At 37.2% G+C, this 13,376-nt stretch overlaps 1 protein-coding gene across 1 annotated transcript in view; it reads left to right on the top strand.

Moving 5' to 3' along the window:
• Positions 1-13,376, top strand: part of Ankrd31 (ankyrin repeat domain 31) — a 163,375-nt gene that overhangs the window by 39,477 nt on the left and 110,522 nt on the right. Inside the window, exons 5-7 of the mRNA XM_059276344.1 lie at positions 857-933; positions 7,649-7,692; positions 10,854-11,441. Coding sequence (XP_059132327.1) covers positions 857-933; positions 7,649-7,692; positions 10,854-11,441 — 709 coding nt within the window. The remainder of the gene's footprint in view (positions 1-856; positions 934-7,648; positions 7,693-10,853; positions 11,442-13,376) is intronic.

The raw sequence follows: 13,376 nt of genomic DNA, 5'->3' as shown, positions 1-13,376 counted from the left end.
TTTGGTTTGGGACAGCAGAAAATGCTGCATTTGTTATTTTTGCTTAGGATTTGGATAGCTATACCTAATACATTAAAAAAAAAAAACTATTGTTAAAACACTTGAAGTAAGAGGATTTTTTTAAATTTTATTTTATTTTTATTATTATTTTTGTTTGTTTTGTTTTTTTCCAGACAGGGTTTCTCCATGTTGTTTTGGTGGTTGTCCTGGAGCTCGCTCTGTAGACCAGGCTGGCCTCGAACTCACAGAGTTCTGCCTGGCTCTGCCTCCCAAGTGCTGGGATTAAAGGCATGCGCCACAACCGCCCACCTTTTTTTATTTTAAATAGGAATATGCCTTTATTGCATTTATTCAGTAAATTACCCCAAAGAAATAAAATAGCTGTCTGATTGCCTTTTTCAGTGAGCTTTTAATACCCAAAAGTAGAGGATCAAAATCGCAGATTAGACATGACCTTTATTTTGATTTAATCCTTTCTTTCAGTATTTTCTGCTCCACCTTTAAACTGGCTGTGAAAAATAAAAGCAAATATCTGAGAAATTTCTCACATAGCTCCCACTGATATCTAAACTGTAATGGCAGACTGTCAGTCTATTTGAAGGTAGACAAGTCCCATTATTTAGAGCCATTTTCTTTGACCTTGCCACCCTTATTTGGTAGACAGTCATCTCGTGGTTCACTTTCAAACCTAAATGCAGTTAAGATTGTTTGTGTTCCTGAATTTATCTTTTAGCACTCTCCAATTTTGGATTCACTTCAACAAATTGATAGTAATTGTAAAAATAATAGAATGGTATAACCAATTGTGTTTTTTTTTCATTTAAAAGTCTGTTTTTTAAATTAACTTGTTTTTTAGAACTAGAAAAAAATCCTCAGCATTCTCTGTGTCATTTCCTGACCCTGAAGTTTCATGGAGCCACCAAAAGACTGGAGGTATGCTTTCATGAGCATCAGTACATAAGAGAATCTGTCTTTAAGTGTAGAAGATCTCATTTGATAGGGATTTATTTACAACTAGGCCGGTGTATCATGCATTTAAAGTATGAAATGAAGTTGTTGCTGACTTAATTGTGATCAGACTGCCCATTGGAGGAACAGGGTCGTTGCAGCCAATATCTGTTGTTATAAATGTGTACTTTTCACTTCTGATTTTGAGGGTTTATATTTGAAAGTAATAATTACGTTCATGACCTTATTAAAATGTATATATTCCTCACATAGACCCATTTCTCTGTTTTTTTTTCTTTAATATTGAAGTATCTTGCTAGTGACTTCCTCAGAGTGGATATTTTGCCCTCTCTTTCACAGTGGAATAATTATGCATAGTGGTCAATGATACCTTGTGCTACAAGAAATGGGCACAAGGACATGATAAAAATACCTGTTAAAGTTTATAAATTTCTACTTTATATTACTATCTTTGCAATTACCTGCTCATACATGTACTTCTAGTACCTAGTTTTTAATCCATGTTATTTTTCATTTTTCCAATAAACATTTATTGAATGATGTATGGATGCTATAGGTATATGAATTCTAAATGCAGGAGTACTGATCTGTCTTGAAGCATGAAGATAAGATATATCTGATATATGACATTGCTGGAAAGCAAGGGCTTTTTCAAGATGTCTGTGGACAGTCTGAAAGAATAAATGCTTAATCTGTTCTTGCAATCTACTAGCCAAGCTGTGACTATTTAAATACAGGGGGAAAAAACAGTGATTTTTAGTGCATGGAAGTATGTTTTCTAAAAAGTGCATAACACTAAAAAATCTTAAATGTTCAAATGTTTGTCTGAAGACAAAAAGTGACCAAATTAAGACCCTTTAAAGTTTCTGTGACTTGAAAGTAGGGACATGTTAATACATGTGTAGTTTTTTCTTTTCTTTTTCATCTTTTAATGCTTAGGGATTGAATCCAGAACCTCATATATATTAGCCAGGCATTGAACTACACTCCAACCCCTTTTATTTCTTTATTAAGTATATTTCTGTTCATAAAGTATTTCACTATAAGTAGAAAAAGAAGAAACCTGAGTAAGTCAGGTAGTCTTGAAGAAAGTACAAATTATACCAAGAAAGAGAATGACCACTTACACAGCACCAGTGGTGACTCATAAAACTAATATAAGCAATGAAACCTAACCATGTCCCAGGGTAACAGACACCAGAAGCCAACTAAGGAGACTGCTGTAGTCTAGATTCCTCTACTATCAGAAAGTAAAGCTTTAAATTAGTCTGCTTTGTCATTATCAGATGCTAATGGAAGGTGGAGTTTGCACCAATAGTAACAGCCAGTACATAATAACAAGAGAAGCTTTTCTAACACTGACCAAGCAAAACTCATAGATGATATTCTGAGACAAAATGTTGTTACAAAAAAAAATCCTTGTGAAGTTCAGACTGCTGTAAGTCAAACTAGAAAATAAATGAGTTGTTCAGGTTTGAATCCTCTTGAGAGTTCCCATGCCCCAATAAAAGAGTCAAATAGTCAGAAACCCAGATTCTGGGGCACAGTTGGTCAAAGACATTTCTACAAGCCTGGGAGTATCAAAATAAATATTTAATATTTATGATGAGAAAACATAGAATTAGCTAGCTGGACTCAATGCGGGTGATCCTAGTTTTTTGGCAGTGTTCAAAGCATCATAAATAAGAACTACTGACCAGGGTACTGGCTTTGGCCTCATCAATGTTATAGAGCAGTGGTTCTCAACCCAGGGATCGAATGACCCTTTCATAGGAGTCACATATCAGATATTCTCCATGTCAGATGTTACATTACAATTCATAGCAGCAGCAAAATTACAGTTATGAAGCAGAAACAAAATAATTGTATGGTTGGGGTCACCACAATGTGAACTGTATTAAAGGGTTGCAGCATTAGGAAGGTTGAGAACCACTGCTGTACAGCTTCATAGCCTATTTGATCATCCACAGTGATCACAGAGTATGGTATTTCTATCTGTGTGGTGGAATCAGTGATCAGGAAAAACTTGATACCTTAATAATCAAACTTACTTTCTCTAGGAGTACTGTTGTGAGGAAGTTCAAGCTTTGTATCTGTAAGCCCTGCAGCACAAGTGGCCAGGCCCTGCCTCCAGACTATTCTAAGGGTTGTAAAGGCCATTTCCATCACCTTGAGACACAGGTGGCCAAGCTCCACCCTACAGGGAAAAAAAGTCCAAGGTCAGGCCACAAAATCCCACCAATCCTAGGCCTCCCTGGAAATCCCATATAAAGGTTTCTGCTATTCTGCCCCCAAGAAACCCTGTACAAAGCCTGCCTCCTACTCAGTTCTTTGCTATTTCTCTCCAAGCAGAGGCAGTCACCCTCTTGTCTTTCCCAGGAAATGTCTTGTGTGAGGTTTGTAGTGTGGTGTGACTTTGTAGTATTCCTTGGCTCCTGACTGTCAGGATACCAGGATAACACTTACACTCCCTAGCCACAGTATCTGTGCCACTCAAAGGTGGGTGATGGGTGGGATTTTGAGGGGAGTGGTTGTGGATGCCTTTCTTTTTAGTTTTTTGAGACAGGGTTTCTCTGTGTAGTTTTGGTTCCTGTCCTGGATCTCACTCTGTAGACCAGGCTGGCCTCAAACTCACAGAGATCTACCTGGCTCTGCCTTCCGAGTGCTGGGATTAAAGGCATGCGCCACCACCGCCCGGCTTATTTTTTTAATTTGTATTTTGTGTGTGTGTACTCGTGTATTATGACAGCATTAATTTTCTTTTATATGCATGAGTGTTTTGCCTTCATGTATGTTTGTATACTATGTGCATGCCTGATTCCTGTGAAGGCCAGAAGAGGGATTAGATCCCCTGGAACTGGAGTTACAGTCTGTAGTGAGCTGCCACATGGGTGCTGGGAATTGAACCCAGGTCCTCTGGAAGAGCAGCCAGTGGATGCTCCGTGGATGCTTTTCAATGTTACCTTCCTGACCTTCAAAATCTTGACTTTGGTACTGGGAGAGACAGGACTTCCTTATTCATTTTGTGTGTGTGTTCTTTTGGTAAAAGGTGTTTAAAATAAATTTTACTTTAATATCAACAACTTCCAGCAACATAACAGAAATAAATTAAGAGTGAATCATACTAACATATTGTTGCTTCAGAATTTGTTGAAGATAATTGGTAAGTTTTGAAACCATTATAGTTGGGTTGCTTTATCTTTATTATAAAATATTTGCTGTTGAGCTCAGTGGGCAAAGTGCTTATTGCTTAAAGATGGGGACCTGAGTTTGATCCCCAGAAACCCAGTAAAAAAGAAAACAAGCTGAATTTTGGGTTGGAAAGATGAGTAGTGGAGTCGTGGCTGATAGCACTTGATGCTCTTCTGGAGTACCCAGGTTCAATTTCCACATGGTGGCTCACAACCTTCTAACTCTAGTCACAGGGGAATCTGACACCTCTTTTGGCCTCTGCAGGCTCCAGGCATGTACATGTTATACAGACATACACGTGTGCAAAACACCCATGCACATGGAAAACAAACTGAAAGCTGCTTTAGTTTGGCCACGCTTTAATTCCAGTGCTGAGGAGGTGACTCTAGTGGGTCTCTGGGCCTCACTGGCCAGCCAGCCTCGCCTACTCAGTGAGCTCCTAAGGATTGGCGTTCTCAGTCCACTCTGGTTTTCAAAGGCATGTGCACTCAATGCACCCATGTGAGCATGCGTGCTCCCCCACAAGTTAAAAAGTTCAATGTTATAAACAATTTAATCCTATTATATTTGTAGTTCCCATTCTCCACAGAAATTTCAGTTTGTAGTCAATGTTTAAGTGTTAGAGAGACAGTAATTGTCAAGTCTTCAAGTGCATGTTCGCATACGCATGCTGAGGTTCGAGGTTGAGGTCAGATGCCTTGTCAGTAACTGTCCACCTTATGTTCGAGACTCGGTCACCAGCTTCTGTGTGGATGCTGGGGATTAAACTCAGGTCCTCATGTTTGTGTGACAAGTACTTCACTGACTGGACCACAGCCCCAGCCCCTCACACCGTATTATTTCCTCAAAAAACCTATTTTTCAATAGGCTAGTAAAATTATTATAAGATACTTAATTAGTTTATCAAGCTTTTGAAATGTCAACTGGTACCATAAAGTGATAATCTTTATGATGAGATTCTTAAAGACAATATGGAGACAGGTATCTTTTTTATTTTTCTTTCTTTTTTTCTTTATTATTATTTTTGTTGAGTTTCCTTTATTATTCAAAATATTGAAAAGGACTTTTCAGTTTTTTTTAATTCTAACTCCCAAGGATCTGAATAAGGATTTAAACAAACAAAAGAAAAATGCACCCTCCCTTCAAAGATAATTAAGCTATGTTTCATTCATTACTGTTAACATTGAAATTTTCATTTTATGTGTATGGATGTTTTGCTTGCATGTTTGTGTGTCACATACATGCAGTGCCTGTGGATCCAGGAAAGGGCATCAGATGCCCGGGGACTGGAAATGGTTGTCAGCCACCAGATAGGAGCTGAGACTCAAACTTGGGTTTTCTTAAAGAGCAGCCAGTGCTCTTAACTGCTGAGCCATCTCTCCAGCCCCAGTATTAATAATTTTAATGATTTAAGACATGGGTAGTAGATCTTATCATTGTGCTTGAAATGAAAGGTTCTAAAAGAACAATAAAATTAAACATTGATTGATTTTACTGATCGTCTTGTGAAGGAGTAGAGTATGATTTTTAACCTTCTTTTAAAATACTTATTCATTTATTTATTTATTTATTGTATGGGTATTTTGCTTGCACGTATGTCTGTACTGCTTGTGTACCTGGTGCCCATGGAAGCCAGAAGGGGGGTGTCAGATACACTAGGATTGGAGTTACAGATGAGTGTGAGCTGCCATGTGGCTGCTGGAAATTGAACCTGCATCCTCTGGAAGAGCAACCAGATTTTAACCTCCTTGATTTTTGTACTTTCATTATCAAATGGCAAGGTGAAACAGACAAACAAACAAAAAACCCCAAAGACCAAAACAACTGAAATAACCACACCCCACATTATCTGTTCCCACCCCCCCAAAAAAGCCCTGAGATTTTTGGATGGTGTGAAGTTTAGCAGGTATGTTTATGCTTAGTTTCTTTCCTGTAAAACTGTGTTGCCTGAAAAGATGTATGTATTCTAAGATTCAGCAGATAAGTACTTCTTGTTTTTGGTAGCTATGGAGATTTATCTATAATCAAAAGAAACCAAGAGAAAGACTCAAATACTATTTGAAGCATCAGTGAGTTGTGAGTTCTACTCAGTTACATCAGATTACTTTTGCCTGGATGATAAAATGAAGGTAGAAGGCAGAAGGCAGAAGGGATGTGGAGTAGGAGAAAAAAAAAAAGCATCCTTTGCTGGATCTTTCCTCAACCTAACTTGGTGTGAATTGCTTTGATATAGCTCCACTTAGAGGAGCTAGGCTGAAATCAGAGTCTAGATAATTCCCCTGATTCCTCGTGGCCCTACATGAGGTATTCACATCTAACTCCAGATAGCTTGAATTCATTTAAGCTGTATTACAGAGGAAATGATAACTTTGAGAAAGTAGCTTTAAAGTCTTCTTATGTAGTTATAAATACTTAGAATAATGCAACAGAAATAGAGAGGTTTGTTTCTAGCTAAACTAATTTCAAGTAGTTACAGTTCTGTTTGGATTCACATTGTTTACTGCTCTAATTGGTGGTTAAACCTGAGAGTGGAGCCTAAAAAACGAGGTACACTAAAGTCTCATGTAATAGCCAACTTTATTCAGAGCATCAGGCAGTTTATACCCTGAGGGTTAAGAAAGGTCACATGAGACCTTTATATACAAACTGTATATAACCACAAGGACAAGCTGCATGTAGCATTATATGTTTTTCCATAGAGACATACCAACAAATAACAATAGCCAGTTGTAATTAATAATCTGAAGTAAACTCACTCCTATGCGCTACACCTGGGAGGGGCATGAAAGCATATTTCAAGAACAGTTCTGTGTTTTTGAAGAATTTCTCAACAAGCACTCAGAATTCTTCTCACACTAATCCATTCTTGTATTGTGTTCTGATACCACATATTTTTTCTTTTTCTCTTAAAATTTTATTTTTAATTTAATTTAATTTTTTTAAGAAATGAAAAATAGCCGGGCGGTGGTGGCGCATGCCTTTAATCCCAGCATTCGGGAGGCAGAGCCAGGTGGATCTCTGAGATCAAGGCCAGCCTGGTCTACAGAGTGAGATCCAGGACAGGCACCAAAACTACACAGAGAAACCCTGTCTCAAAAAAACAAACAAAAAACAAACAAACAAACAAAAGAAATGAAAAATAAAAGTGTCTAATGAAACCCTGATTAGTCTTGAACTTACTGCGTAGCCTAGGATGACTTTGAACTTGTGACCCCTCTCCTGAGTGCTCCCAGTTTAAGGGGTACTTGAGAGAGAACCCAGGGCAAGCAGTCTACCAGTTGAGCTACATTCCCAGCCCAAGAAATGAAGAATTTTCTTATTTTCTAAATAATAATAAGCTTACAGCAATAAATTGATATATCATAAAATGTTTGCTATGTCTGTTGAGTTATTTAAGAAAGCTCAAGTTTTATTATTATAAAATGCTGATTGAAAAGGGCTTTGTGGCTTAACAAAGCTATAATAAATACATATTGTTCTCTTCAAGGTCCTGAAACTGAAAATTGTGAAAATGTGCCACACTCAGAAAAGGTTGGTTTATATAACCAAGATTGGCTGTGTAGATTGTGGGTTTAGTTTTTAAAAATCATGTTGATTAAAGTTTCAAGCTCATTTAGACTCTCTACTAGGCAGCAATCTGACTAAATCACATCATTAGCTAGAAACTATTCTTTTTATAATATTTTTTGAAATTATAATTACATTATTTCTCCTTCCTTTTTCTCCCTCCAACCTCTCCCATGCACTTCGCTCATTTTCTCTCAAATTCATGGCCTCTTTTTTTTTTTTTAAATTGTCTTTACACTACATATATGCAGGCCTGTAATCCCAACACTCAGAAGTTTCAAGTTCTAAGTCGTGTGTGTGTGTGTGTGTGTGTGTGTGTGTGTGTGTGTGTTCCTGTGTGTATAAATACAGCTTGCTCAGTTCGTATAATGTATATGACCTCAGAGATGGCTGCCCTGGGGAAGACCATTTCTTCCACTCTCAGCATTCCCAGTTGTCTGTAGTCCCTTGTTTAGGGTTGACACCCCACAAACTATCCCCTTCCATGTTAACATGTTCAATCATGTCATCATTGTTCAGATCTTCTTGATGAGAATTCATAGGTGTAGCCTTTCTGACATTCAGAGGAGACAGTCACAGCAAACTGCCTGTGCCTCTGGCTTTTACACTCTTCCTGTCCTCCCTTCCGCACTGATCCATGAGCCGTAAGTGCCGGAGTTGTCTTGTAGATCTATTGGTTGGGACTGGGTACACACAGTCTCTTGTTCACTGCAGTTTGATTAGTTGTGTTTTTCTGCAATTTTCTTCTTCTGTTGCAAAGAGAAATTTCCTTGATGAGAGGTGAGAATTATGGTGAATATTTAGAATGTAGTTAGGAATTATGCTGGTTTAGTGAAGTGGAAGTTGTAGGTTCACATCTGAGTTCCATGACCTCACTAGCCTTGGATAATTGTAGGTTTCCAGTACCAAGCATGGTTTCCCTCTTGTCCAGTGGGTCTTATGTCCAACTAGAGAGTTGTTGGTTACTGCCAAGGTATGAATGCCACTATTGCATCCTTAGGGTTATTTTTGTCATGATGGTCCTTGTTATGGTTCATAGGTGTCATAGCTGGGAAGGATTATTGGTTCCTTCCCTGCCTTGTAATTTTGCACTGTGCCTTCTGGTACCATGAAAGGTAGTCTTCAGGGAAGAAAAACATTGTCTAAAAATCTGTTCATGTATTCTTCCTTATCTTTAATACTTTTAGTAATTTTCTGATCTGTATTCCTTACCAACTACTACAAGTCTCTTATTCTTTGTTTAGAGAAATGTATACTTTGTTATTACATATGCCTACATGCTGGAACATAATCCTTTTGTTTGTTTGTTTGTTTTTAATGTCAGCCTCATTTCTTTAATATTTCAAGCTTGCTTTCTCATCATCCTGTTGCTAATATTTGTCAAGGACCTGCTTTGTCTTTGCTTTCCACTTGGTGATATGAACTGGCTCTGCCCACAGTGGACTCAACACTCTCCTTCAGGATATCAAGCAGTTATGGACCTTCCCAGGCCCTCCCTGTCTTACCTGACTTTATCATTTCATCTGTGCCTTCTATATACCCAGTTACCAAGCTTTTCAGCTGAAGTTAGGAGCCAGAAGGCAGGGAAGTGGGCATAAAATTTGGATTGGATATGACTTCTAGGGTAACTCTTGTTTACGTCTATAATGTACAGACAGATACACGTTTCAGAGAGTTACTGTGAGACCAGGAGCAATGATGACTTCTGGCCTGGCACCTAATTGTGTCTGAATAAGTACTGTTATCCTTTCCTGCCTTCATAAGTCATTCATTTATGCCTTAACTCCTTCCTTGTCTTTGGATCTGTGTCAGGTGACTGGGAATATTGACCGAAGTAAATGCTGCTTCTCTGATATTTATTTTTCACTGGCTATATCAATATTTCCTAATAGATCATATGAAAACATTTTTAATAAAACAATTGGAGAGTATTGTGTCAGATATTTACCACATATATTTTGAAAAATATTGTGGGAAAGTAACTTGTTTAATTTTGTCTCACCAAAAATTTATCAGCAAAATCAGTAAACTCTGTATCGCCTCCCCTTCCCTGCAGGTTAGTGACTCTTATGGGGCTGTTGCTTGGTACACCTTCATATCTTGAATTAATAAACATAAAAGAACTTTAAATATCAGGGAACCCTTGAGATGTGACTCAAATAGTGAATAGGATCCAGTTCTTAGATTTCTTCTAAATTATCTTACAAAAATTATAGTTAGTATTACAGATAAATAAAGGCATCTTCTTAGACCCTGTATGCTATAGACAGGGGATAAATGGTAGCAGATAGAATATGTTAATTTTTTACTTCTTTTATTCAATTTAGAACAAATTATCAGCAGGCTAAGGAGACGATAATGTGTCCTTTGAGAGAGGTAGTAGTCTTGTGGGGAACAGCCAAAGTGATTAAAAACTCTACATTTCCATACCTATAGAGTATGTTGTTTTCCTGAATAGCATAGCAGCTGATCTAGATAGCAGCTTTGAGAGGGATTCTAATATTGGGCACTGGGAACGTGCCTGTTAGGTTATTATCGCCTTTGAAAATAATGCACTGGGAAAGTTGTATTTTATGTTATTCTCTTCAAAACAATAAAAATCTGAAATTATTAATTTAGAGTGAGAATTCATAAAATGCCATAGAATTGCTCTTTCATTTCTCCTATTTCCCTTTCTGATTTCCAGTCCTTTTCATCTTCTTATTTCATATTACCATATTAATTTGAAGGTGAAATGATAAGAATTTCATAATTTTTAACTGATAGACATATTTGGAAAGAAAGAATTTTATATCATTACTTAAGATGTGAAGTATTTAGATCATTTATTAATTTAACTAACCAGGGCATCTGTCTCTTGTTGGAACAGATAATTAAAGCTTAGTTGAAGACATAATTTGTCATCTGTGATCCAGCCAATATCACTCTTGGTCCATTTATCCACTCTTGGTTAAATGTTTAACCATGTATCCAGGCATTACTGATTTCATATAGGGAAGTAATAAGAAATAATCCTTTTATTTATGGATGAAGTAGACAGCTGGTAAAAATAAATTACTAACAAAATGAGTATAAAACTAATTTTTAATTTTAAATTTTGGCTTTGTGTTTTCTGTAATACACAGGAACTAAGTGAAAACACAGATTCCCCTGAAACTAGTCTTCTCTCAGGTACTTCACTTATGGCATCTGAGTTGGTTACGCTAAAGGAGAGATCATTAGCAGAGCCAGTGAAGACCTTAGCTGTACCAAATACATTTTCTGAGCCTGGAAAGAATGTAACACTGACCATGACATCTAAAGAAACCAAAGATGAAGAAAGCTCTCTTGAAACATTTGTGTCTGCTTTAGAAAGGTTAATAGAATCACCAGAAGGCACCCAAGAAGAAACCCTGCTTGAAATAATGAATGACTTCGATCCTCAAGAGTTGATGAACCCATTGAGCAACTCCTTGAGCTCTCTATCAGTCCCTTTGAATGCCTTATCAGCACCTTATAGAGATGTACTAGAAAACACGAAGGATGAGGCTGCATTGCCTGCTGAATTGCTGGCAACCATCAACACGTTACTAGGTGCCGATGTAGGACCTGGACCTGTAGGACCCATCAGTCAAGGACAAGAGAAAAGCAGCAGTGCTAGTGATGGAAATGGATGTTTAGAAGTGCAGTCTACCATGTCTCAGATAGATGAAGACTGCACCCAAATAGCACAGGTGAATTAAGTCTCTTTCCTATCCTACTATTTAAACAGTTCAGGCGATCCAGGTTGTTGAACAGCCATCTGTCAGTAGGACAAGTGGATGCACACAGTATAAATATCTGAGTCTTTTTTTAAAGATTTATTTATTTATTATGCATACAGAGTTCTGCCTGTATGTATGTCTGCAGGCCAGAAAAGGGCACCAGATCTCATTACAGATGGTTGTGATCTATGTGGGTGCTGGGAATTGAACTCAGGACCTTTGGAAGAGCAGCCAGTGCTCTTAACCGCTGAGCCATCTCTCCAGCCCCTGAGTCTAACTTTTATAGTGACCTATTACAATCTTCACTGTGCTAAGTTCAAATCATCTCACCAGATACCAACATCTGGAAGATTGTGTAACTGTCACAAGTAGAATGCTCTTTTTAGAAGTACTAGGTAGAGTTTACAAGGGATTAAGTTAAAATTGTTTCCTCCCCAACATACATAAAAAGGCATATCATTAGTTCTTTAGTATATAGAAGAGTTACTAGAAATTTCTCTGTTATATTACCCTGAGTTCAGAGTAGATACAGAGTGCTGTAGTTGGACACAGCATAATTTGGGCTGCTAAGTGTCGGGGGAAGAATTAAGTCTTCTTTAAGCCCTATTTATTTGCCTTAAGTACATGAGTCAAGTGCCAGACATAACTTGTGCTTTTAGAATTCCTACATTATGCCCAGAGGCCCTACAGATGTGTAGCGGGAGCCAAGTTCCTTTTTCATGCTGAGAGTTTGTATTCTCATTAATATAAAATTAAAAGCAAGTATGATGGTACATACTTGTAATACCAGCACTGGGGAGGCTGAGGCAGCAGAGTCAGCTGTTCAAGGCTAGCATGTGGCCATAGCAACACCCTGTCTCAGATCAACCAAAACCAAAAGAACATATCAGACGTTATAAGATTATATAACAGTATGGTAACAAAAGCTACCCAAAGATCCACTCTCTAAGCATCATTAATAGTTTTGTGTAGCTTCAGTTACTTCTACTCCATGTAAATTTATTTTACTCCAATGAGACTGTGTAATACACGATACTTTGCAACTCATTTTTTAAATATAATACATGTTGCTTATCTTTTTAGTGTCAGGAAATTTAGCACTTTGAAATTAAATCTTTTAGGTTACTAAATGATATGTAAATGCATTATATAAATATAATTTAATCAATTCATAATAATGGATACTTAGATTCCCTTTTTATTTCTTCTTAGCTATTAACAAAGTATTCCATCTATATTCTCAGGAAGATTTAGAGAAAACATGAGTTTATGTTGCAACATACAAACCTGGAATAGTACTGATGTAGTCTGGCTAGCAACTTCCAGATAGACATTATGGGATTAAGAGGAGAAAGCTGGTCCTTTCTCCTAGCATTCTTTAATCCCAGCATTCTGAAGGCAGGGACAGGTTGAGCTCTGTGAAGTTCAGCCTGGTCTATAGAGCAAGTTCCAGGACAGCCAAGACTACTCAGAGAAACCCTGTCTTGAAAAACAAACAAACAAGCAAGCAAAACCAGAAAAAGATACATTAATCATGGAGTTTTTAAAGAAGATTAAACATTTCAGTGTTCTAGTATAAGAAGAAGGACTATGAGTAAAATGTAGAAAATAGAATTAATAGTGGTAAAGTAAGCATAAATTTAGCAAGTCTTCGAGTTTAAAGAAAGAAACCCTTTAAACAGTAGAAAGGAAATTCACTTAGAATGAATAAAATTCAATACTCTTACTCAACTGTGATTAAAATATTGAAAAACCAAAAAATTTCAATATTTTATCTTGAGAAGCTTCGCATCTGTATGTGCATATATATATATGTATATATATGTATGTATATATATATACATATATATATATATAAATGAGCTCCAGAAGTTTTAGCTGGTACATGTAAAATGTAAATGTCTT

This window comes from Peromyscus eremicus, chromosome 11, assembly GCF_949786415.1.
Source record: "Peromyscus eremicus chromosome 11, PerEre_H2_v1, whole genome shotgun sequence".
Lineage (NCBI taxonomy): Eukaryota > Metazoa > Chordata > Mammalia > Rodentia > Cricetidae > Peromyscus > Peromyscus eremicus.
Note: the sequence above shows the minus strand (reverse complement) of the source record. Positions and strands in the feature narration are given on the sequence as shown.